The sequence below is a fragment of the Phyllostomus hastatus genome, unplaced genomic scaffold (genome assembly GCF_019186645.2).
Source record: "Phyllostomus hastatus isolate PE091 unplaced genomic scaffold, TTU_PhHast_1.1 phas_scaffold_78, whole genome shotgun sequence".
Lineage (NCBI taxonomy): Eukaryota > Metazoa > Chordata > Mammalia > Chiroptera > Phyllostomidae > Phyllostomus > Phyllostomus hastatus.
Genome location: NW_025334041.1, coordinates 44,377,237 through 44,401,210, shown reverse-complemented (window position 1 = coordinate 44,401,210; position 23,974 = coordinate 44,377,237). Strand labels below are relative to the sequence as shown.

The 23,974-nt window shown below is 38.0% G+C and overlaps 1 protein-coding gene across 1 annotated transcript in view; it reads right to left on the bottom strand.

Moving 5' to 3' along the window:
* Positions 1–23,974, bottom strand: part of LOC123811955 (gamma-secretase activating protein) — an 87,345-nt gene that overhangs the window by 27,045 nt on the left and 36,326 nt on the right. The window contains exons 11-19 of the mRNA XM_045828497.1: positions 23,655–23,698; positions 22,719–22,804; positions 16,838–16,915; positions 15,428–15,505; positions 11,902–11,994; positions 11,557–11,774; positions 9,949–10,018; positions 9,352–9,434; positions 6,561–6,614 (exon numbers count right to left, since the gene is read on the bottom strand). Of these exons, the coding sequence (XP_045684453.1) occupies positions 6,561–6,614; positions 9,352–9,434; positions 9,949–10,018; positions 11,557–11,774; positions 11,902–11,994; positions 15,428–15,505; positions 16,838–16,915; positions 22,719–22,804; positions 23,655–23,698 (804 nt within the window). The remainder of the gene's footprint in view (positions 1–6,560; positions 6,615–9,351; positions 9,435–9,948; positions 10,019–11,556; positions 11,775–11,901; positions 11,995–15,427; positions 15,506–16,837; positions 16,916–22,718; positions 22,805–23,654; positions 23,699–23,974) is intronic.

Sequence of the window (23,974 nt, the reverse complement as noted above, 5' to 3'; positions counted from 1 at the left end):
GAGACTTTGCTTGGAAGGAAAGGGGTGAAAGGACTCTTGCTGGTGGGCCAAGAGAAGGTGCCACATGACTTTGGATTAACTGGAGATCGTGGCAGCGGCGACACAGCTGATGGTACCAGGAGCCTGAATCACGGACTTCTACTTCTTTCCCAGACTGGGCAGAGGAAGAAGGAAGGACTATGTGCATCTGTAGGTATCCTAAAGGACTTTCATATTTTAATGAAGACATTAAGTCATTACTCTAAACCTGTATAACTTTTAAATAAATAATTCCTTTCCTTTTCACCAATCTCTGGCATTGAAAGACATCTTTCCTCTGGTGGTAGGCAAAGTGAACCTAGTACAGGGGGGAACCCCCGGAGATAAAGGGGGGTCCTTTTGGTAATAGTATATCGTATACTCCCCTCCTTTGGTTCTTTTCTGTAACAGATGTTCTTCTCACCTTTGTGTTGTGAGCTATTTTAGAAACTGGGAGCACTAAACAGTATAATGAAAGATATCCCTGTAGTGCTTATCACTTAGGAAATTATAAGGATGTTGGAACCTCTGTGCCAGGAACTATGGATGAAGACCAAAGATATATTTCTAGTTATAACACAACATCACATATGTATAAACTGAACTTTGGAAAATCAATTATTTCCCACATAACTGATCGATACTTCTGATAGTGCTACATTTTGTCAAAGCAACAATTCTAATTTTTAAAAGTTGTCAGCTGTTACATGTGTCTGCACTGATACTTTGGATCTGTAGCAAACCTTTTATTCGAGTGATGGTGGTTATCTGTATTGAGACAGTCAAGGAAAAAGTGTCTTTGTGTTTCCATAAGCAATTAATTATACTCATGCTTTGCCCAGTTAAACAGTGTTTTTATAAACTTTTTAGTCGAAGACCCATAATTAAACTAACAAGTCTGTAAATGGAGAACAGCCCAGGTGTCACTACTCATTTCCCAGCCACTCAAGGGCATTTAGAGGCCTGGTGGACACTAGCAGTAACACCCTCACTTCCGAGTGATCACAGGTGGGAGGGGTCTTCATCTTTCTGGGCTTCCCGGTCCCTGGGTCAGGCAGCGAATAATCTCTAAACAAATGATTACATAAAAGGCTTCCTTACTTTATGAAATAAAACTAAAGATGTCTGGCTTAAAAAATATACCTGTATTTTTTGGACTATAAGACGCATGTTCCCTCCCTCAAATTTGGGAGGAAAATGGGGGTGCATCTTATAGTCCAAATGTAGCATTACCCTTACATTGGTGAAATATTATGTTATTTGTTATTAAATATTTTACCACATTTTTTGCTTCAAATTTTTTTTCTATTTTCCTCCTCTAAAACCTGGGTGCGTCTTATGGACCGAAAAATATGGTAATACTGCATTTCTCCATTTGTGGCATGCTTTTTCAACTTTTATCTGTATATTCAAGTTAGTTATTATTTCTCTTTTTTAATCTATACATGCTTCCTGCAGTAGGATAGTTTCAATAATTTCTCTTCTTATTACAAAATCAAGGCTAATTTTGAACCTTTTACAAAAGTTGCCATTTCCCTAGAGAAAACTATGTTTTAAGAGGGGATAAAATAACTCTTAGGAAGTTGCTCTTTTTATTTATTTATTTATTTATATACTCACCCAAGAATATGTTCACTGATTTTACACAGGGAAAGAGAAAAAACATCAATGTCAGAGAGAGAAACATTAATCAGCTGCCTCCCATATGCACCCCTACCAGGGATCAAATCTGGAACTTTTTGGTGTACAGGATGATGCTCCAACCAACTGGCCAGAGCTCAGAAGTCACCTTTTTTTTAAAATCCTTGTATTGGGACATTTTTTTCATTTCTTTTAGAGAATGGGGAAGGGAGAAACAGAAACATCAATGTGTGAGAGAAACATCGATTGGTTGCCTCCCATAGGCACCTGGACTGAGGATCATCAGATCCTATGTGCCCTGACCAGGGATGGGATCTGCAACCCTTCAGCCACAGGGCAATGTTCCTACCAGCTAGGCCACAGCCACCAAGGCAGGAAGTCATACTTTTGACAACATTTCTTCTAGGGTGAGACTATTTCAATATATTTCTTGTTTCATTTTTAAAAATTGTTTGGAAGTCCTTTTATTAAGTAAGGAAGAATTTTGTCTTTTAAGTGACAATCTTCTAATTCAACTGATTTATACATCCTAGCATATTGTTGGCAAAAGTAGGTTTACAGTTGTGAGTACACAAAACACAATTTATTCTTGTATTATAACAGGGTGTAGACTGGGTGTCCCTGGAAAACAGCAGAGCATATTCCCCATAAACCATGATTAGGGGAAGATGACAGTGGATGATGTGACATTTTTAGATTCTTTGCATAACAATGGCAAGTTAATAGTTGTGGCTTGGCTGAAGGAAGCAGATTGCCACCCAGGGCGAAAGGTGTACTAGAGCATATAGTGATGTGTGACACAGCCAGGGGAGGCCAGTGCCCCTGTGTTACAGGAAAGTCTTGTCCTGACTAAAGGTAGCAGCCAAAAGGAGGTAGAAGATATGGAGGGACTGGCAAAAATGGCACATCATAGGAGGGGCCAAATATGAGATGACATAGGAAGGTCCAGGTGGAGCATTGCAAACAAGGGCAGGCTGAGAGAGAAGGAGGGAGAAGAAGCCCCATGGAAGGGAAGGGTGTAAGGAAAGTCGGCCACAAGAAGCAACCATGCAGTTTGGAAGAATGTAGAAAGGGCCAGGTCCGCCATGAGGCTTGGTGCGTATGTAAGAGGCAGCCGTATGGTCTGAGAGGTATAGGACAGGGTCTGCCACAAGAAGGAAGCCACGCAGTTTGGAGTAAGAACAGGCCCGCGGCGGAGCTGATGGAGTTGTGCAGGGACCTGCCTAACCAAGCACGGATTTGTGGGAGACTCTTAGAGCTGAACTGTGACTAGGAATGCTGAACTACAGACTTCTGCTTTTTTGAAGGACATACGGAGAAGCCACTCTCTTGGGAACTGTGCCTCCCTGGACTCCACCACGATCCAGTGTAACATGGCACATGTTTCCCGGAACCACTGCATGGAGGCTGAGGACAATGTACCCCAGACCCTGAAGGAGAGAGCCACTGCGAGAAGATGGCGACTCTGAAACCCACAAGTACACATACCAGAGTGGCTGGAGACCTGTTTGCATGACTGGCTTAAGGACAGATAAGGACATGGGGAACTTCAGGGCATGGTTTTGGCTTGTAGCCTTTTGGGGAGCAAGGTAAGTGCTGGTTCCGATGGGAGAAGAGGGCTCAGAGCAGGGGTAATCTCAGCCTCCCCCACCCACCCTGAGTTTGGAGTCCTGTTAATAAAGACCTATTTCCTTCAATACTAATTGTTGAGTCATGTGTCAAGGTGCCACGTAGCCAAGCCCTGGTTTGCTCAGTTGTGGTGTTATCATTTATTAATTATTGTATTATTTTTTATATTATACCTGTTTATTTACTTTTGCCTACCCCTGAATATTGTTTATAAAGTACTCCACTTGAAACTAAAATTATTTGCAGAAAGAGCAGGAAGAAAGCATGTTTCTAGTTCTATCTTCCCATCCCTCTCCCGACCCCTTATCAGGGCATTCATACCATGGAGAATGGAAGCAAGTGCAGTTCAGAGGAAACAGTGTAGGGTCCCTAGGGCCTCATGGGAAGTCTGACAGCAGGCGTGCATTCAAAAGGCAGCTTATGATTCAGGTCATAGGTGCTCAGAGCCATCTTCTGTCAGGTAAACATGGCAAGAACAGTCTAATAACTGGGGCTGGGAGGGAGGAGCAGAGGTTGGATGTGCCACAGCAACCAGGCCCCTCACGATATAATTAAGCTGGGACTTGGGGTAGAAGAAGTAGGTCAAAGGCAGCAGTTTATAGAGATGTGTACTATTTAAGCAGAGATGGGGAAACAAATAAGAGATACCAGGGCCAGGTGTCCTATGAACTAGAAAGTACTGATTAGTCTCACAGGCTGAGTGACTGGGGTGGCGGTGAAGGAGCTGGCCAAACCAAACCCAGTACCAGTGTCTTCTGAGCCCGAGGCCAGTCCCAGCAGTATATGTCTGCACTCCTCCATGGATCATGTGCATTGTGACAAGATCTACAGTTCAAACTTGTCCTAGGTAACACTTCTACTAGCCTATGGACACATGTGGAGTCACCAAAGAGCTCCCACACTTGTTTAGGAACGGTTAATGGGAAACCACTGTCTGTAGGGCCAAATGCTGATGACAAGGAAGAGGAGAAAAAGCATGAAGGCAGAATGAATAGCCAAGGAGAAAAAAATACAAAATATATGAACAACACAAAAACACATCATTTTACACACACACACACACACACACACACACACACACACACACAAACTAACTAAAAACCAGACAGTACAAAAATAAGCTTTGTTCCTATGCAAAGCCAAACCACATTCCTGGAATAAAACAGTGGGTAAAAACTTTAAGAGAACCTTCCCATCACCCTTTACACTTAGTTTTTAAAATAAAATACACAATGTTGATATTATAATAAAATTATACAGTCACAAATCCCTTGTAACAATGTAAGTTATCACAACTTTTTTGACTGGATTTTTCAATAAGAACAAGCCTAGGGGAGGTGGGAGGGGGTAATGGAGGGAGAAGGGGGAAGGGTTTTCAAACATCTATAAAGGACACATGGGCAAAACCAAAAGATAGTGGGATCGGGGATGGGAGGTGGGGATGGCTGGGGTGGGGGTGGTAGTGGTGGGGGACACAACTGTACTTGAACAACAACAACAACAACAAAAAGCCTAGCCATGGCCACATGGCTCAGTTGGTTGGAGCAACAGCCTGTGTACCAAAGGGTGATGGGTTCAATCCCCAGTTGGGGTGCATGCAGGAGGCAGCTGATCAATGTTTCCCTCTCGAGTTGATGTCTCTTTCTCTCTCCTCTCTCTCTCTGTCCACCTCTCTCTCTCTCCCTCTCTCTCTCTCTCTCTGCCTTCCTCTCTCTAAAAGTCATGGAAGCATGTCCTCAGGTGATGATTAAGGAAAAAATAATTAAAGGCTATAAAAATTTTCATAGTCTTTCACCTAACAATACTCTTGGCCATTTAACATTAGGGGAGTAAACCCAAAGGAAAGCCGTCTGTATGAAAAGCCATCTGAATGATGAAGTAATTTAGACACAGCAACCCAGTAGAATCCATGAAGTCATTAACAATCATAATTATGACATTGATGTGGCAACATAAAAATGTTTATAATACAATTGTAATCTTCATTAAATATCTCTAGATTGCCATTAAAACCAGGTAAAAATGCATACCCATCACAAAGACCAAGGGGTAATGGGGAGAAATAGATAGTTGATATGAATAGGACCTGTTGAATGATGGGTGAAACTTGTTTCTTTTTACATTTCTTTTCATTAGTTTGTTGTTTGCCCATGAAACAATTTATGGGTTTGGTAGGATAAGTTTAAGAAGCAGAAACAATGAAATGAAAGGAGGACAGCCCTTAATAAGAACCTTTTAAACTGTGAATCAAACATTTCTTTTCCTTTCATCTTCCTACCTTTGTAGAGCTTCACAGTGGCCTAGAAACATTCCCTTGCAAGTTTCTCCTTAAAGCACCCTCCTTCAGACCAAAACCAGAACCACTAAGCCCGCCCCTGTCAGCCCTCTCTCATCCCCAGGGTGTCACTGTGACCTCAAATGCCCACAGCTTTCCCCCAGCTGCTCAGGCCCGGCCAACCCTTCATGGATCCAACAGAATCAAACATAAAGAAAAGGCAGCAGCACACTGAGTGGCCTGCTGCCAAAAGTTGAGATTTCCCAGTACACAACAATCTATAATTAACAGGAGGCAATGCCAAAAACAGCAAAGGAGCTTCAAGGAACTGCTAAAATACTACCCAGTTTTTAACTACATATGCATTCTCTTCCACTCACCCACCCCACCCCACCCTCCCTATTGTATTCAGAAATTCCTCCAAAACCACCAGACTGCAGAAAGACACTAACAGCTATCACATAGTGCGCAGGAAGGAGGTGTGCAGAAGCTCAGCTGAGACCACAGACGGTCAGTGCAGGTCACTCTTGAGAACACAAAAGCTGTTCTTAGAACCAGAAGAAATTAAATAATCCCAGCCAGGTTACTTGATGTGTGTGTTTGTGTGTTATGAGATGGTGACAGCAAAAAGGAAGTCTCAAACTTCAGGCCCTATAATATAATTTACAAAAACTGACGGGCTTAAGGCGCAATACAATGTGCTAGTTCTATTCAATTTCTGTTGAGCCCTGTAATTCTCTGTCTTCAGAAAACTTTCCCCTTCAAGGAGCATTCCTAAGAATGGCATAAGAATATTCTTAATGACTACTCAAACACTTAGGAAGAATTTTCTAGAAAACTAGCCCTAACCTTTACCTCCATCCTCCTGACAGTTCACAATCCCTTTTGGAACCATCATAATGCTCAGGCAGCAGAGGTTTAATGCCACTTGAGTGTGGAGGCAGCAAGGAAGCCAGGCGTGTCTGCACCTGTAAGTCCCTGACTGTACGGGACTTACCTTCATTAGAGGCAACGTGATCTCTTCTGTCACAAGGGTTATTCCAGGAATTTCCTACAGTAGAGGGAAAACAGGCGCACAATATCAGCCACCACAAGCTCAAGCCTTCAGGAAGTGTTTTCTGCACAGACAGAAGCTGAGGGCAGCTTCCAGTTTGCTAACCTCTACTTTAAATAAACCCTGGGGTTTATAAATAACAGTGAACACAGCCTATCTCTTTCCTCAGGAAGAAAACTATTCTTTAGAGTTATGATTATAATAGTTGGCAGTGTCTCTAAAGGAAAGAAGATTAATGCAGAAATACAGAGCAAATAGTATAATGTTTACACATTTCCATTTCCATTCACACTATCAGTGTAATAATGGGGTGGGGTTCACGTTCCATTTTTTGTAATCCTTCCTCCCGCTCCCTCTCTTTCATTTCAATGCATTACAGTTGGTGCCTCCTCCCTAGAAGGAACCAAGATTAATGGGATTCTTGTATGACCTTAAATAGAAAATGTTTCTGCACCGCACCCTCACCCATAATTTCAGAGCTAAGAGATCCCCATGAAGCTGAGGCAGCTCTATCACCATGGCAAACGTGGAGGAGGTGCGTGTCATCTCAGGTAGTCCCAAATGTAACATTTTGCTAACTCGTGAGCATTCAAACAGATATTTAAGTAAAATCAAAATTGCCCTTTATTCACTGTTATTTTCAAAGTGTATTTCTGAGTGAATTATGTACATCAGCTTTCAACTAGTCAAGTCATCTTTCATTTCCTAACAAAGTAAATAATATTTGAGAAAATAATCTGGAAGCTATTATATAGAAATAAAACCTGATATGTGGATAGGACTTAAATATCCTGTATTTTATCGATATACAACATTCCTGTGAATGGGGGAGTGTAACAAGAGAGAAATAAACTTCTAGAACATTCAAGCAACGGAGTTCTCCACTGTGAGAATAAAAAGCCTATGATAAGAATCTTCAGTGTGCTTCATAATGTAAGACACTTCAAAAAACAATACTATAATTTCACTATAGTTTTAGGTTATAAATAACATCTTAGAAGAGGTGTAACAAGGCTAATTGTTTGCACAGTATAACTCAGGATTATCAGTGTGTAAGAACATGATTATTTTCTAGTATCTTATTTTCTAGTATCTAGTATAATAATTGAAATCCAATTCAATTATTTACATAAATAATCTGTAAATTATTTTTACAGATTATAATTATATTGTGTGCCTCCACACAAAAGTGTGAAATTAATGTTTTCTATTGTGACAAGTGTTTACTAAGGGTGTGGCATTAAGGGCATTTGCAGATTAGAAAAAAGAAAAATAAATTATTTGTATCATTGCTAAAGATAAGCATAGATTTACATAATTTCGGGATTAGAAGAAACTTTTAAGGTAACCTATTCCAACCATAAGAACTTTAAAGCTACATGGTAAACCCTAAAATAAGCTTAGTACACAGGCGGTTATAACTTTGGGGTTTTTTGGATTGTACTTTTTGTAGGATGAATGTTACTTTATTTGTCCACAGTAGCTCCTCTGCCACACAGAGCCGTGAGAAATGCAAAAGAGAAGGCTTGCCTCTCAGTCTGGCATCCTCCATCTTGAAACACAACCCTAGAAACTAGAAGTCCTGTTCTTGCCCCCACAGCTGAGGCTGACAGGGCTGGACAGCAAGGCCGAGGATGGGTGGTGAGCGGAGGAAGCTGAGACGTGCATTTCCTGACAGTGGGTGGTTTAACCTGCAAACTTCCTGCCACATTACCACAAAGTCTGCATGTATGTTCACAAAGGTTCTTAAAACAGTGAGGACCTGAAAAGGAACACACTCAGGTTTTCCCCTTATAATCCTACAGTGAGGCATGAAAATTTAATGATTCTAACAGTAAAACAAAAGAACAAAGGGCCTTTAGGAAAACACTACCATTGTGCATATCAAAACATATTAATCAAACATACCTGATATGTCTTTTTTAAAGACTGTATTTAAATAGTCTAAATATAAAACAGGAAGTGTCACAATTTATCCTGATATGTCTTTTCCTAGGACTGTGTTATCTGAGTTGAATGTATTTTTCTAAATGCCCTCTTGATATGAACCTCTGTCTCAAGACTAAGCATGTAGTTCTGACATCTGAATCTGAAAGGAGAGGAAGCAGAACCTTTTTCAGGGGATGCCTGTACATGCTTTTCACTTTCCGATCCAACAAAGTGCAGTTTATTGCATCATGTTCAAGAGAAAATGAACAATGCTTTAGCTCAGCACTTCCTAATTAAAAAGGAGGAAGTCTGGACCAACAGGAAGACAAGGTTAAATGAGTGAGTCTGCTTAAGGTTACTGACTGTTACTGATCGTAAAGCTCTAGAGTTATATATTTTCTTTGTAAGGCTGAAAAAAGAGGTCATGAAGGTGCTAATCTACTAAGTAAAGAGACCAGTCAGATTAATAGCAGTGGTCCAGCATTCCTCATTTATGAAGCCCTAGGAAATATTTTAACCTACTCTACATGCTAATAAAATTGAAATACCATTTGAAGATGATAAAGGCTTAGCTCTGCTCAGTAGTAGGAAGAGTGACAAATATCCTATACCATCTCCTCAATTCTCCTGTTTTATAAACAACAGCAAGGATTATTTTTCTCGCAGGAAACACCAATTCAGTTCCTTATCAGTCAAAATCAAAATAAAATCACAACCTTGGTCCCTGCAACAGGGATGGCCTACATCTGACTCATAACTGTGAGTCAATTTTAATTACATAAGGCACATAAAAATGATAACTTACTGTATTCCAAGTGAGCACTGAGGAATATGGCAAAAGTGTATCCATGTTACTTGTCTCTGGGTATATGCTCCAATATGAAGAAGCTGAGCAGGTTTTTGGAAATTAAAAAAAAAAATAGACCTGGTTTATTAATAATCAGGCAGTGGACACTGTTAATTTGCCAAAATGAGAAAACAACAAAAGTTTTTATCCTCCAAATGTTAACCATTATAATTTTGTCTACTGATTAAAATGTTCAGGTTCTACTTTTGATGATCAGAATACATTTTTTAAAAATTATTTGGCACTTATAGCTATCCAAATGGCATTATACTACTTCGTATCTTATCAGCAAACACAAAACTGAGCTTAAAAAGCTACAGTTTATGGGGACAAAATCACTGATGAGGTTATAGAATCAAAATCATATCTTATATCTCATCAGTCTCTGAGCAGCCACAGCTTCTCACAAAACCACAAGGGAATGAAATTTAATTAGCTGCTGACTACAGTAGAGGGAGAAAGCTCCCAACCAGCATTTTGACAGGTTGAGGCATTATCAATTTATGTTTTTCCCTCAGGCAAAAGGGTTAAGGATGCAACATGAGCAACACCTACCAATTATAAATTCCTGAATGGGGTCAAATGAATAGCAGGCAGAGATGTTCTCAGAAATCCACTGAATAATCTTTAAAAAATAAGAAGACAATTCTGTTAACATTTAAATCTGCACCCTGCCCCCACCACCAAAGAAGTATAAAATATATATAAATCTTCTAAATTCTACATCTATTTTGGAATTGCCTAAGAATACACTCACTTCTATACTACCTACAAGATACATAAAGCAAGACCATATGGGTAAAACAGTTTTAGAAATGAGCTCCTTTTTTATAGGCCTTTTTAATAAGTGCCCAGGGGTGGAATCCAAATAAATCTTCCTCAAACCAATGTTTGTTTTTGCTAGAGGAGGCCATATTTTAGCAAAGGGCCAGTGGGAAGAGCTGTGGGACAAAGGAGAAAACAAACCACTAAGCGTGGAGGCAGCAGATCTGGGTCTGAATTCCCGCTCAGTAATGAGGGTGAACATTGTCACACTATTTAACTCTTATGAGCAGCACTGTCCTATCCTCTCAAGGGAGGGATAACCCCTGTGCTGTCAACAGCTCTCTCTCATCAGTCTTCAAAACCATCCACATCTCCTAGTGAAATGAAGCCCCTCAGTCCCTACTTTACAATTTACAAGTACTATACAGCTTTCCTAGCCACAGCAGACTCTCATGTTTCTGCTCTTGCCAATATTTGTTTTTTCCAAACCTATTCATGTTAACTGTACTTATTTTCACAATTAGGTAATTTAATAAACTATTACCATAGACAATCAGAATATGGGTGCAAAAAGAATGTTTTTGGTCAACAAATGTTGGAGGCTTTAGAAAGACTCTAAAACACTTCCTAAAAAGTTAGGTATACATGAGACAACTATAAAAGATTGAGAAAAAAAATGCCTATGTACACAGATTGCTTTGAAATTATTGCTCTCTTTAGGAGAAGAAAAGAAAGAAATTAACAGGAAATAAGAGATAATACATTACTAGTGGTATAGTGTAAGATAAATGATTTTGAACTTCAATTAGCTGACATTTAAATAAAGGACTTTAATTTACACCAGAAGATGAGTGAATAAATGTACATTTATATGCTTTAGGTTAAAATAAAATGTTTAAGATATCTTTTATTCAATTAACCAACCACACGTTGGTACCAATTAAGTCTCTGACTTCATAGGATAACTGTAAAATTAAATGACAGAAGGTGTAAAAGCACTTTGTAAACTGTATGTGAAATTTAAATGTAATTTTTAATAAAACATGTCACCAGACTTTAGTCCATTTGACAATACACACCAAATACAGAACAAGTGAAAAAGTAAATATTTGAGAATTTATTTACTGAGCACTTCCTTAGAATGTTACTGATGCAGCTAAACATTTTTTATAATATTGAAAAGAAAGTAGTCAAAAGAACAGAAGGCACTCAGTATGAGCTCTGCTTGGGATCTATTAAAAAAGGCACAAGAGAAAAATACATTCAACTCCTGATGGAGACCATAAACCTCAATTAATCCTTAACAAATAAAAATAACTTCTGTCTGTGTTCAACCACTACATAAATACATCTGATATTGCCTGTTTGCCTATTTGTAAACATAAGCGGTGTTTGCACCTTGGATTCCACGAACTGTGGGTCTCGGCCACAGGACAGCAGGCAGTGCAACACGGCCATCTTCTCCCAGTCCGGCCGGGGGTGCCACAGGAACTGTAATAAACAGGACTGGCTCAGGAACACTCTGTAGAGCTTTCCAGAACACCAGTCCAGTACCAGGGACCCTGACAGCGACTGCAAAGGACTATGAGGTAGCATATTGATCACGTCATTGCTTCCTGTGAATAAATAAATAAACAGATAGATATTTGGCAAATAAAAGGAACCCCTCTCACCCAAACATAACCATTAAAGTCAAAACAAATCCAAATGGACCATGTGATGAGGGAAAAACTACAGCCATACCTGTCAAGAACAGACTGTGGCAGATCAGGTCTGGATGTTGAATGTTAAGTAGATGAAAGAAATGACCAGGTAAGTAAACAGCTATGTAATATTCTGTAGAAGAAAAAGATTTCAATCACTGGTATGTGGTAAGAGCTGTACAGGTACAAAGCCCAGAACTTCAGATTATCCCTATTTTTCCTTTAATGTCTTTAAACACAAAAGTTTTGACCAATGTGATAATAAGCTGTCTGATGTTGGTGCATTCATCTTACTAGCCAGATCTCATTTACTTCTTCTGTGGTTAATTTACCCAGACATTTAGCCCTGGTTATCTTAATTTAATCTGTAAGTTTTGTTTCTAAGTGAATTGTGGCTTTATGTGAATCTAAATGATCTCTGGAAGCAAACTAGAATAGAAAACATTAAGCCACATGAATTAGTCACTAATCTGATAATCTGGGAATAGTTTACAATGGGAATTTCCTTCACAGTTTCTGCCAGGGTGAGGAGGCTCTATATAATTTAGTCTCTTGTGTTTATCCACTCATCCTTCTCATCAGAGTCATTCTTATTACTGTCACCATCATTACTGTCATCATCAGCATCATTTTGTTTAGACAACTTTTAAATTGATGTTTATCAAAATAACCTCTGCAGGCATTCTGACACGATATGAAGTACTAATTTGTTTCCTTGCATATCCAGCTGCCTAGGATTCACACCTTCATGGTCCCTGCACTAGATATTTTTGTACCAAGAAAATTTGTACATAGAATGAACCAAGGTGTAAAAACAAATTTCTGGAGAATGAGAGGGTGAAAGTACCAATAATTTTTCTAGGATCTTAGGAAAACAGAAATTCACATGATCATAGTGAATTTCATACAAATGAAACATTTAGATTATAAGTAAGCCAGCTGGAATCCTATTTTCCAAAGAAGCAAAGAAATATATGCTAGTCATTTATATAGAAGGCATTCTGTGCAAAGTAAAGAGGATGTAATACTCTAACCAGTCACCATGGAGCAAGTGATGTTAAACTGCTTAGCACAAATGGTCACAATAATATAATTAGAGCAAACCTGGAGTAGAAAAACACAAATAATAATATAGTAGGGCACAGAGGTAAGGGTTTGGGCATCAAATGACCTAGGTTAACCAATTAATTAGGATGGTACTATGTCCCTGGGAGAGGGGGCATTTGGAAATACATGAAAGTGTTTTAGGTTGTCATAATCATTGGAGTGGAGGGGGATTCCTAATGCCATTTGATGAGTGGGCTCAAAGGATATTAAATCTCTCAGTGTGGTCTCACACAAAGAATTATTGTCTCACCAAAAATGTCAATAGTATCTGTGGTAAGATGAATGATGGCCTCCAAAGATATTCCTGTGCTCATCACCAGAGCCTATGAAAACGTTACCTTGAGTAGTAAAAGGGACCTTGCAGGTGTGATTAAGGATCTTGAGATGGGAACAGCATTCTTGATTATCCAGTGGACCCAATCTGATCACAAATGTTTTTATACGAGGAGGTTTGACTACAGAAAAGTATATGATGAAAGAGCTTGAAGTGATGTGGTCACAAGCCAAGAAATGCCAGTGGGAGCAAAGAACTCTTTTCCCTGGCATCTCCAGGGAGAGCCATTTCTGGCCACATGTTGATTTTAGCTCCTCAAGACTTCTTCAGAACCACAGGAGAACATTTGTGTTGTTTTAAGCCCTAAATTTGTAGACATTGGTTACAGGAGAAATGAACTAAAATAGTGAGCCTGATAAGAGACACTGAAAGAAGCCAGGCACACATCTCAGCCTTCCTTAGCCTTGGTTTCATTACCATCACCAAGCAAAATTATTGTAATAATAAAGATAACTTAAATAAAATAGCATATGGTATTCATTTTTTTAATGGAAGATTTTTATTTACAAACATATCTTTCTTATATAGTGGTGCTTGGGAGTTCATTAAAATTTTCCAAAATAACCCTCTGTTTTTAAAAATGCTTCAGTTAAGCCCTGGCTGGCGTAGCTCAGTGGATTGAGCGCGGGCTTGCGAACCAAAGTGTCGCAGGTTCGATTCCCAGCCAGGGTACATGCCTGGGTTGCAGGCCATAACCCCCAGCAACCGCAAGTTGATGTTTCTCTCTCTCTCTCTATCTCCCTCCCTTCCCTCTCCAAAAATAAATAAATAAAATCTAAAAAAAATGCTTCAGTTAATATAAGACACTTTTAACAGAGTGGCAATTTAGGGAAATTGCAGGAAATTAATAGCAAAAAATTATATCACTCAAAACAGGATTATTGTTGGCATAAAAATTACCTCTAGAATGATTTTAATTAGGTACAATTTTGTGCCTACAAAATGTGTCTAAGAAGGAAAGACGACCTGTGTGTAAGAGCCTGTTTTCACGAAGCTCTAGCATTTCTGCCTTCTCCACATTCTGAAGACCACAGATTAAACCACGCCTGCCCTTCAAAAATCATTCCCCAGGCTTAAAAAACGAGGAAGGATACCTTTGACCTCACAAAATACTGTTTTTTTAGTGGAAAGTTTCCCACAGCACTCTTGAGATTAGTACTGATAAGGATAAAGTCCCAAGAAATCTTGCATCTATCTGTTACCACAGGAAGCAGTCGAACTAGGCTTGCCTAAGGCCATTTTCCACCATCAGAGCTCATGATAAAATCTGTCACATACTGGCCCACGTAGCATAAGACATCTTACCTCACCAATAGTATTCTTCAAAATAAAAATCTTTTTATAAACATTCTTATCATTTTGGTTCTCACTTTGCCCAGTTACCTCACATCACACCTTCCCAAACCTTTGTCACAACAGTTGCTTCTCCTTTTTAAATGTTGTGCCATGTCCCACATGTAGGCAAGCAACAGTTCTGTTATTCAGCCTGTGGTAAACTCTTCGTGTCCCACGTCCCAATCAGCGTGGGAAAGCCCCTTTCAGTAGAAAGATACAATAAACCCCTTCTTTATTTTCTTCTTCACACATTCCCTTCACGCAACTCAAGTTCCCTTTACCATATTTACTCAATGAAAAACAACTCATTCAAGCTGATCCATAAATCAGTTGTGAGACTTGGAAGCTTTCAGCAATTAGCAAAAGGGAATGGGCAATTTCCCAAATGCCTTTGTCCTCTCTAGAATCAAGGGCCAACATCATGCGTTATTTCTCATAGGCTTTTAGGAAACATCTCATTCATTCTCATCATTTTTATACTAACGAAATGACTTTTATGATTGCTACTAAGAACATAAGGAAGTTCACAGCACAGGTTCTCTAAAAAGAGAAATGCATTCCTCACCCCAGACCCCCATTAAGGCTGATGGAGTTGGTGGGGGCAGGTGGGAGGTTGTTTCCAGAGAAAACCTTCACCTATCAGGCTTCACAGAGGTCAGTGATTGTCATTGCAATCCAAGACCCAAAGAGGCACGTGAAAATGGGTTGCACAGAGAAGGAAATGAGATATAGAAGGCTGAGGATATCATGTACTGGAAGAAAGGATCAGAGAGATGCCTCTCTCACTCACCAAGGTTAAGAAAAGTAATGCCCTTTGTCACCGGTGAGTGAGCACTCCCAAGAGCAGCAGTGAAGGTCTTGCTGTAGCCTGTGGAGAGAACACGAAGCCAGACAAAGCATGTTAAGAAACAAAGACCTGGTCATCCACTTAAAGCAGTGACTCTATGTAGTACTCTCAACACTTAGCACCTGTGACACTGAAAGAGCAAGCATCTTTGACTTCTAGATTTCATGGTTCCTCATCATTCTCCAAAAGCTGGCCTTAAGGGTGGACAACCTGAGCACAGTCACATTCCAGATGTTCTGGGCTTAGGTACAATCTTAGACCTTAACAGGTAGGTTGTGCTGGAAGGGGACAATCCAAAGGAAGGTTCCAAGAGAGGGAGGAGACTGGGTGGCTCATACTCTTGAAGTCATTAAAAGCCTGGGGGACTTCTCCGAGTCATTTTCATAATACCACTTTGAGTTAGAAAGGGTGTTCGACTACCTACTCAACTCAGTGTATTAGGCATCACTCTCCACTTCTGTAACTCCTATTCATCTTCAGAAAAGTTTTATTTACTGGTTTTCATCACTAAGCATTAGAAAAATGTGTGAAAATTTTCCACGACATACCACACTTACACTATTAAATTATGTATATATGTCTAGTTCCTAAGTTACTTTTATTTTCTTCATTATTGAGTTTAAGTTATTGAAGTTTTTTTACTTTGATTTCTAACTTGTGAAGGAAATAGTAGGCTCACTTATGGAATAATAAATTGGTGTGACCTGACATAAAATTTTTTCAATTTGGAAAAAAAAATCCATCTTTAAAAAATTTTAACTTCACTCACAGTATATATTACATAAATACCACTGTTTAAGGAACTAAATAAGCAACATCAATACTCCTTAGCATGGTTCAGACTAAAACTATTAAAGGACACACTGTGACCAACTACGGAATTGAAAAAGTTTTGACACTTTCCTCCTGCTCCCCAGGCTGACTGTTAACATACCAGTTTTGGGGTTCACAGATAGGCAAAATGAAATAAACATATCTTAGGTCTAAGAACTGATAAAGTCTGAGATCATGAAAGATTTTAACTAAAATCTTAGGTATCTTTGTAAGTTAAATCTATTGACACTTGGCAATCAGTAGTAATAAAAGAAAGCAAACAAACACACTTTGGGCAAAAATGCTCATTAATATTGATCTTTAGGTCTAGAAAAAGATACAGGCCAGGATAAGAAGTATATGATATATAAAAATATTTAGCTAACTTAATATTCATCACTAGCAAATTTCTTCAGAAAACATTTATTATATAGATATACAGGTATAGAATGTACTTAATAATATTAAAATCTGTGAAATTTGCTACTATTTGGAAAAAGTGACTATGTAAAGGTAACATAAAAAGTAAATGAAAAGTACCTTTATGAAAGTAAAACACTGAATACGTGATTTGTTCCCAAGAGACGAACTTCGGGCTGTAACACACACACAAACTTCCTAGAAGTAAAAAGGTATTTAATAGAATCACAAACAAACAAAAAGATTCCTAAACCACTTAACCTTACCTGTATTCCTTTAGATGCCTTGCTTTAATTTACCTCATAGATTATTCCCAAATTCTAGAAGTGGTCTGTTAACAAGTTGTTGAGAAATTCAATTCAAATATTACTTGGCACACACTATAAGCAGTATATTGTGGTGGGCCACAAAGGGAAGGAAAATGAGTAAAGACACACTCCTGTGTATGAAATCAGGGGAGATTAGAGAGGTTTGCAGTTTCATGAGATTCTCCTAATACACATGTACTGCCCTGCCCTCTGATCCAGCTTGCCTTCCAGTCATTCCTGACACCTATAGACCCTGGTTTATCAAAAATGTGTTTCCTCATTACAGAAAGTTTTCAGTCTTTTTATTCATGTAGAATAAAAGGCAAACTGTGACTAATTTTAAGGACATTTAAGACAGGAATACATTGTTAGAAGTACATTTTATTATAATATCTTAAACAGAAAATAATTTTATCAGATAAAAATAATAACAATTCTGTTAGATATAAAATTACTGTTATGGCTATTGAGTAAACAATTATATAACTTTTCTTTAAAATTATAGCAGACTCACAATGAGTAAAAGTAATGCTATAGTAAAGCATAAACAAAAATAATAATTATAAGAGGTACAAAAGCCCCATCTGGCACTTTGACTATTTTCACACAGGAAACAACACCAGCAAAAAACAACTGGTTTATCCTGTCCTTTTATGTTCCATGATCACAAGGAGAAAGAAAAGTTTAGTCAACATAGGTAAAACTTCAGCCTCTCTAATAATAGAGAAATAAAAATTAAAAGAAGGCACAAGATTTTTCCTTTCAAATTAATTAAATTTAAAAAATGAAAATCAATTCTGTCAAGGGAACAGTAGAAAAAACATTCTCAAATCATAGTGGTAAAAGAGTGAACTAGTACAAACTCTCTGAAAAATAGTTTTGAATAGAGTCACACTGCTGATCCACTAATAGTTTATTTAGGAACCTGTCCTGAGGAATAAACATGAAGTGTTTATTGCTGCATATAAGGAAGATCACAACCTCTACTCTAGCAAAAATCCTCCACACACCATCCTTTAGACAATAAAAGTTATTGTTTTCCTCTTTTTGAAGAAAGTTAAAGATATAGAATAAACGTACCTAATTACATACTCTAAGAGCCATATTCAGTCTCATAAGCAAAGAGTTCCAAATAGGTTGTGGCTTAGCTCCCCATCCCAAACCCAAAAGAAAACAAATACAGCAAAGTGAAATGGGGCATGCACAAGCACCACAAAGCCACCCCATTCATTGAATTTTCTCTGATAATGTAAATGTTCTATATCTGTGCTACCAATATGGGAACCAACAGCCATACTTTAAAAGTGGCTAGTGTGACTAAGGAACTCCTTTTTCATTTTAATCAACTTATATTTTAGCCACATGTGGCTAATGGCTACCATATGGGACAACACAGTTCTGGAGCAGTGGTTCTCAACTCTAAAAGTGTATTAACCTTACCTGGGCTCACAGTTGGCCAGGCTCCACCCTAGATCAACTGAATCAGACTCTTTGGGGGTGAGACTTAGACATCAGTATTTTCTAAAATTGCCTGAGGCAAATTAATTAAATTCTCTAAGCCTAACTTCCTAAAATATACAACCTACTTCAAATGGTTATTATGTGAGAATTAAGTGAGATAAAGGTTACCTGCTATTACTATTCCAGAATAATTTTGCTATTTACAAGTTGAGGAAAGTCACAGTTTGAAAAATAAAGCATGCTCTTAATGGGGTATCCAGAGATGTTTAATAAATATTCATCAATGATGAAGATAATATCTCAAAGTTGGCTAGGCTTCAGGAAACCATTTGGACAATGAAAGCTATTATTGACAAAGTTTTCCAAGGGAAATTATCTCATTGTAAAAGGCTCTATGAAATGCTAAAACACAGGCCTAATTCTGGGAACTTGTGAAGGGCAACTCATAATTATATGAACAGGAAGGAGAATTTACACTTTTTACCCCCACTACCTCCTAGTAGGTGGTGCACAAAAAAGAATTACAGCCACTGGCCCTGGCTGGTGTGGCTCAGTGGACTGAGTTTTGGCCTGCTGTTTCAATTCCCAGCCAGGGCACATGCCTGGGTTGCAGGCCAGGTCCCCGGCAAGGGGAGCAGGGGAGGCAACCACATACTGATGTTTCTCTCCCTCTCTCCTTCCCTTCCCCTCTCTCTAAAAATAAATAAATAAAATATTTTTAAAAAGAAGACGAAGAATTATAGCCACTGACTTAGAACACACAAGAGTGCTCTTTCAGTCCAGCATCAAGGGTAACTATCAGCCAAGACAGGAATGAGATGTTTCCTTTCCTTCAGTGCTTCAGGGAGTCTCTGATTTCCCTCCTACCATAAAAGATTTATTAGAAAAATCTGTCTGAACTCCCAATCGTAGCACACGCATGGCGTGACAACAGCAGCAGCACCTTGGCCCACCATCAACTCCCAGGCACCCCCTATCATCCAGGTTTTAATCTCCAGTTCCTTGGAAGCTCTCAGATTTCATTTCTTATGGCAGTAAATTCAGGACAAACATCTTCCAAGATGTAAGAAGTAAAGCTCCCAATGACAAATATGTGACAAGTAAACATCAAATATTATTATAGAATCACCATTGATGTAAACAGTGAAAATAAGTTGAGTTTGTATGAGGCCCTAAGCCCACTGGCATTCCTTTCATGAACCATGTTTCCTGGAAAATGAAGCTGTTAGAGAGGGAGCCACATAGGGAGTAGACGAGTCACTCCCTTCTCCATTCCTACTTCACTGAAAGTTTTTTGTTTCTTTGTTTAACCACAAAGGTAAAAAAAAATCACTTTTGAAAAGTAATTTGGAAAACACAAGAACTGACAATTTATTAGTCAAAAAACAAAATAAGGTTACTTCTCTGTCATGTGTCAGCTCAAACCTGGAAGCAGCCCACTTGAAACAAGCTTACTTTTTCTATTTTGAAGCTGGCTGTGAAGAGCAAGGCTCATTTTCTACTCTCCCAGATGCTGCTGAGAAAGGAAAAAGAGACTCTTTCACATCTCATGCCAGATAAACCTAGCATTTTATTAAATAAGATATGTCATGGACAGCCTATTTATAAATTGTGGCTGCTAATATTTGAGACATTCCTATAGGAATAAAATGAAAAGGAATAAAATCATCATAGAATAAAAGCCAAAATGATGATATATGTCAGTAAATGGTACTACTGTTCACCTATTTGCTTATGCCAGAAATCTGAACACCATTCCTCTCCATCTAATTTATAGCAAGTCTTCTCAGTTCCACCTCCAAAATGCATCTCAAACCCACCCAGTTCTCTCTATCTTTACTGTGCATCCTACAGTGTAAGCACCTTCATCTCAAATGCACCACTACAAACTCATCCTAACGTCTCATCTCCCTGTTCTTTCTTTTGCTGCCTCCAACTCATTCTTCACACAGCAGCCACAGTGATCTTCTAAAACTACATGTCTAACCATGTCACTGCACACTTAAAACACTTCCATGAAAAAGTATCAGTGAATCCTAAAACTGACAGGTGAGAAGTCATTAAGGAATAGGATACTCACATGATGCCAAACTATCACTTCACAGATTACTAATGCAAAGTTTGAAGTGTACCTTTATAAGGGAGACAGACAGTGGTTACCACTTAGTCACAAATATTAGGACATCCTGACATTATATGCCTCCTGATCAGGTGCAAATGAAGTTTACAATGTCACCCATGAAGTAATCCTACCAAAAATGTTTAACCCAAATCTAACAATCCCTTTAGGACTAAATTCCAGTTTATAGGAGATGTAGAAAATAGAAGGAAAAGTTAAATAATTCCACCAGAAAACACTTAGACAAATCCAGAATGTGGGCCATTGCATAAGGCAAGTGGCATGGACTCTTCAAAAGGTCAATTCTGTGAAAAGAAAGAAAAGGGCAGAGGACAGGAGGTGGGAATTGGTCTACACCGAAAGAGACTACAAAGACATAACTAAATATAATACACGAATCTTGATGGGATTCTGACTTTAAATGTCATACTTATATATACATAATACTTATTTATATGCATACACATATCTACATACACATATATTTTAAAATAATTGTGAAAATCTGAATGTAAAATAGTTTACTAATTAACTTCTTTCAGTGATAATGGTACTGAGGTTTATATAACAGAGTATCCTTAACCTAAGGATATACAGGATGAATTATTTAGTGGTAACTTGTCATGACGTCTACAACTTACTTTTAAAAGGGTTAGTCAAAAGGAAGAAAATGGAACCCATATGTGGGGAGAATGATGAAGCAAATACTGTAAATGATATAACTGTTTAAGGAAAAGGCGCATGGATATTCATTATAACCTTGAATTCTTCTGTATGCTTGAACATTCTCAAAATAAAATATTACAATAAGAACAAAAAAGCCTTTAATGACTTCTCATTACTCTTAGGATGAAACCTACACTCTTCCCATGGTCTACAAGGCCTTACACCACCTGGTCCCTGCCTACCTCTTAGGCTTTCTCTTGTACACTCTCCCCTGTGTTTTCTCAACTTCAGTCCCACTGTTCTTAGTTCATATACATCCTTCAAGTGCTACGTGTAATATCACATCCTCTCCTAAACTCCCCAGCACTGGGTTATCAAGGGACTCATGTGGCTGAGGGCAGATGAACAGAAAAAAAGGGATGAATTATGAAGGAGTGAGATGGGAAAGGGAGCACATTTCAGGACTAAGGATAGGACAGGACAGGAAGTCCTGGAAAGAGGGAGAAACAGAGATGGACTGGCTGAACTGGAACAGCTTCCATTAACACCCCATTATATTCTCTCATGGCTTCCTATAACCCTCATTCATAATATTTATCATGATTCTACTTAAAAACTATGTGTGAACTTCTCCAATGTCAAAAATCCACACCAAATAGTATTAATAAAGACTAGCTCAGTTTTGCTAACCATTATATTCCCAATACCTAGCATACAGAAAGTGCTTGTTGGCTTAAAGAATACTTTGATTTAAAAGGAATACAATTTTAGTCCAGATACTACTTAACTCACATCATAAATGTCCACTCAAGTTGGGATATTAAAAATGGTTATTAGATTTAGTTATTAGAGTTGATAATTTAAATGATTGTTGAGGCTAATGAGCAGTTTTTTTCCCACCAGATTTGTTCAGATAATCTTACTCCTCTCCTCTCATGTTCAGGTATGATTTTTTCCCCTCTTTATTTTCTCTATAATACAGAGGTGTTAAGAGACAGAGGTTGTACACTAAGAACTTTTTATCAAGCTTTTATTGTTAGCTCAGTGGGTCATAGCATGGCTCCTAAAGCAGCTGAATACAGAGGTTTAGAACCCAAACACATCAGTAAGCCTGATGCAAAAAGCACCCCCATCACTGTGCCATTGGTTAGAAGATGGAGCAAGAGGGAAAATGTACACTGATTAAATATGAGTCCGTCCTCTCTGTTAGAACAAGAATGCAAAAATGCCTATTAGGACAATAACCCTCTTGACTATGGCTTCTTTTATATAGATAGCAGATGCATAAAAAGATTATCTTTTATCTGTGAAAAAGATAATCTGCAATATAAATCCATATGATCACTTATGTAAGACTGTGGCTATTACATTTCATTTTCAAGATCCATATAACTAAATAATGACTATATTTTGTTGAACAAATTGATAAATACAACATTGGTTTTACCTGTATGGTTGGTAAAAATGCACAGACTCAGGTATTTGGGTAATTTTTCTTGGTCTTGAAGATAACCACATCCAAAGTTGACAAGTCTAAGAACATAAACAATTTTTAAAAATTGAATACATTTAAAAATAAGCTCCCTCATAGAGGATAGTAACCACTAAAATATACCTACAGAAATACAGGCATGTCCCTGAGAAATTTAAATAGACAATATATTTTTGGTTTTAAAAAATTCCATAAAATAATTTAAAAAATACATTGTACATAAACGATGTGGCCTGGGAAACAGAGAAAAAAATTACTTTCAACTTAAATTTTTCCTGATTTACAGAACTGCATATGTTTCAAAATAAGCACAACTGAATGTTTACATATGATTAAATAAAGCTAGTAAAACATTTAATAGTTTAGGATTATCATTACTCTAATTCAAGACTTTCCTTTTTCTGTGCACTGGTAGTCTGTCTGTTTTTTCAAAAGTAGTTCATGTTTTTACTAAAATAGTCTCAGAAAAAACTTACCTATTGTATAAAAATGAAAACAGGAAAAAGAAGTAAAGCAACAGATTGAGCTACAAGTGGATTGACCTGTGACATTCTCTTTGATGGCAACAAGAAAGGGGTTTTGATGTTTGATTCTAAATGTTGTTGTCTCGGACTCACTGAATCCTTTATTGACTCATGGAGAAGAGCACATCCATAGATCAAAATAGATGGAGATACAGTATAGAAATAAATGACTACAAAAATTAATGTGATTGGCTTTACATGGAAAAACCCTGTGTTCATGCTTGATAAAGCTGTTTCTACTCCTTAGAGAGAACAGAAGTATAAAAGTAGATACACACACACACACACAAAATATCAAATTATCCTTTCACTATATCTGCATACCATACATTAGGTATAAATATAATCATTATTCCCATGAACTTACTTAAATCCTGAGTCACTTAATGATATGTCCAAGGGTGCCTCAAACTGTCAAAAAGTCAGAAAAAATAAACAAAAAACAACATTAATTAAGTGACAACAGTTATGAAAACCAGCGCAAACCTGACAAAAATGTAGTTGCCTAATGATGAAGAGCCTATTTAACCACCATTATCTTCAGAGGCTATTCTGAAGATACCCAGTACAAGAAGTCCATCAGGAATATTCTGGAGTTCATATATGATCACAGGCTTGATGTATATTTATTTCCCAAAGGGCTAGTACTTGGCAATCTTTGTTTTAGGTTTGAATATCATAAATGGA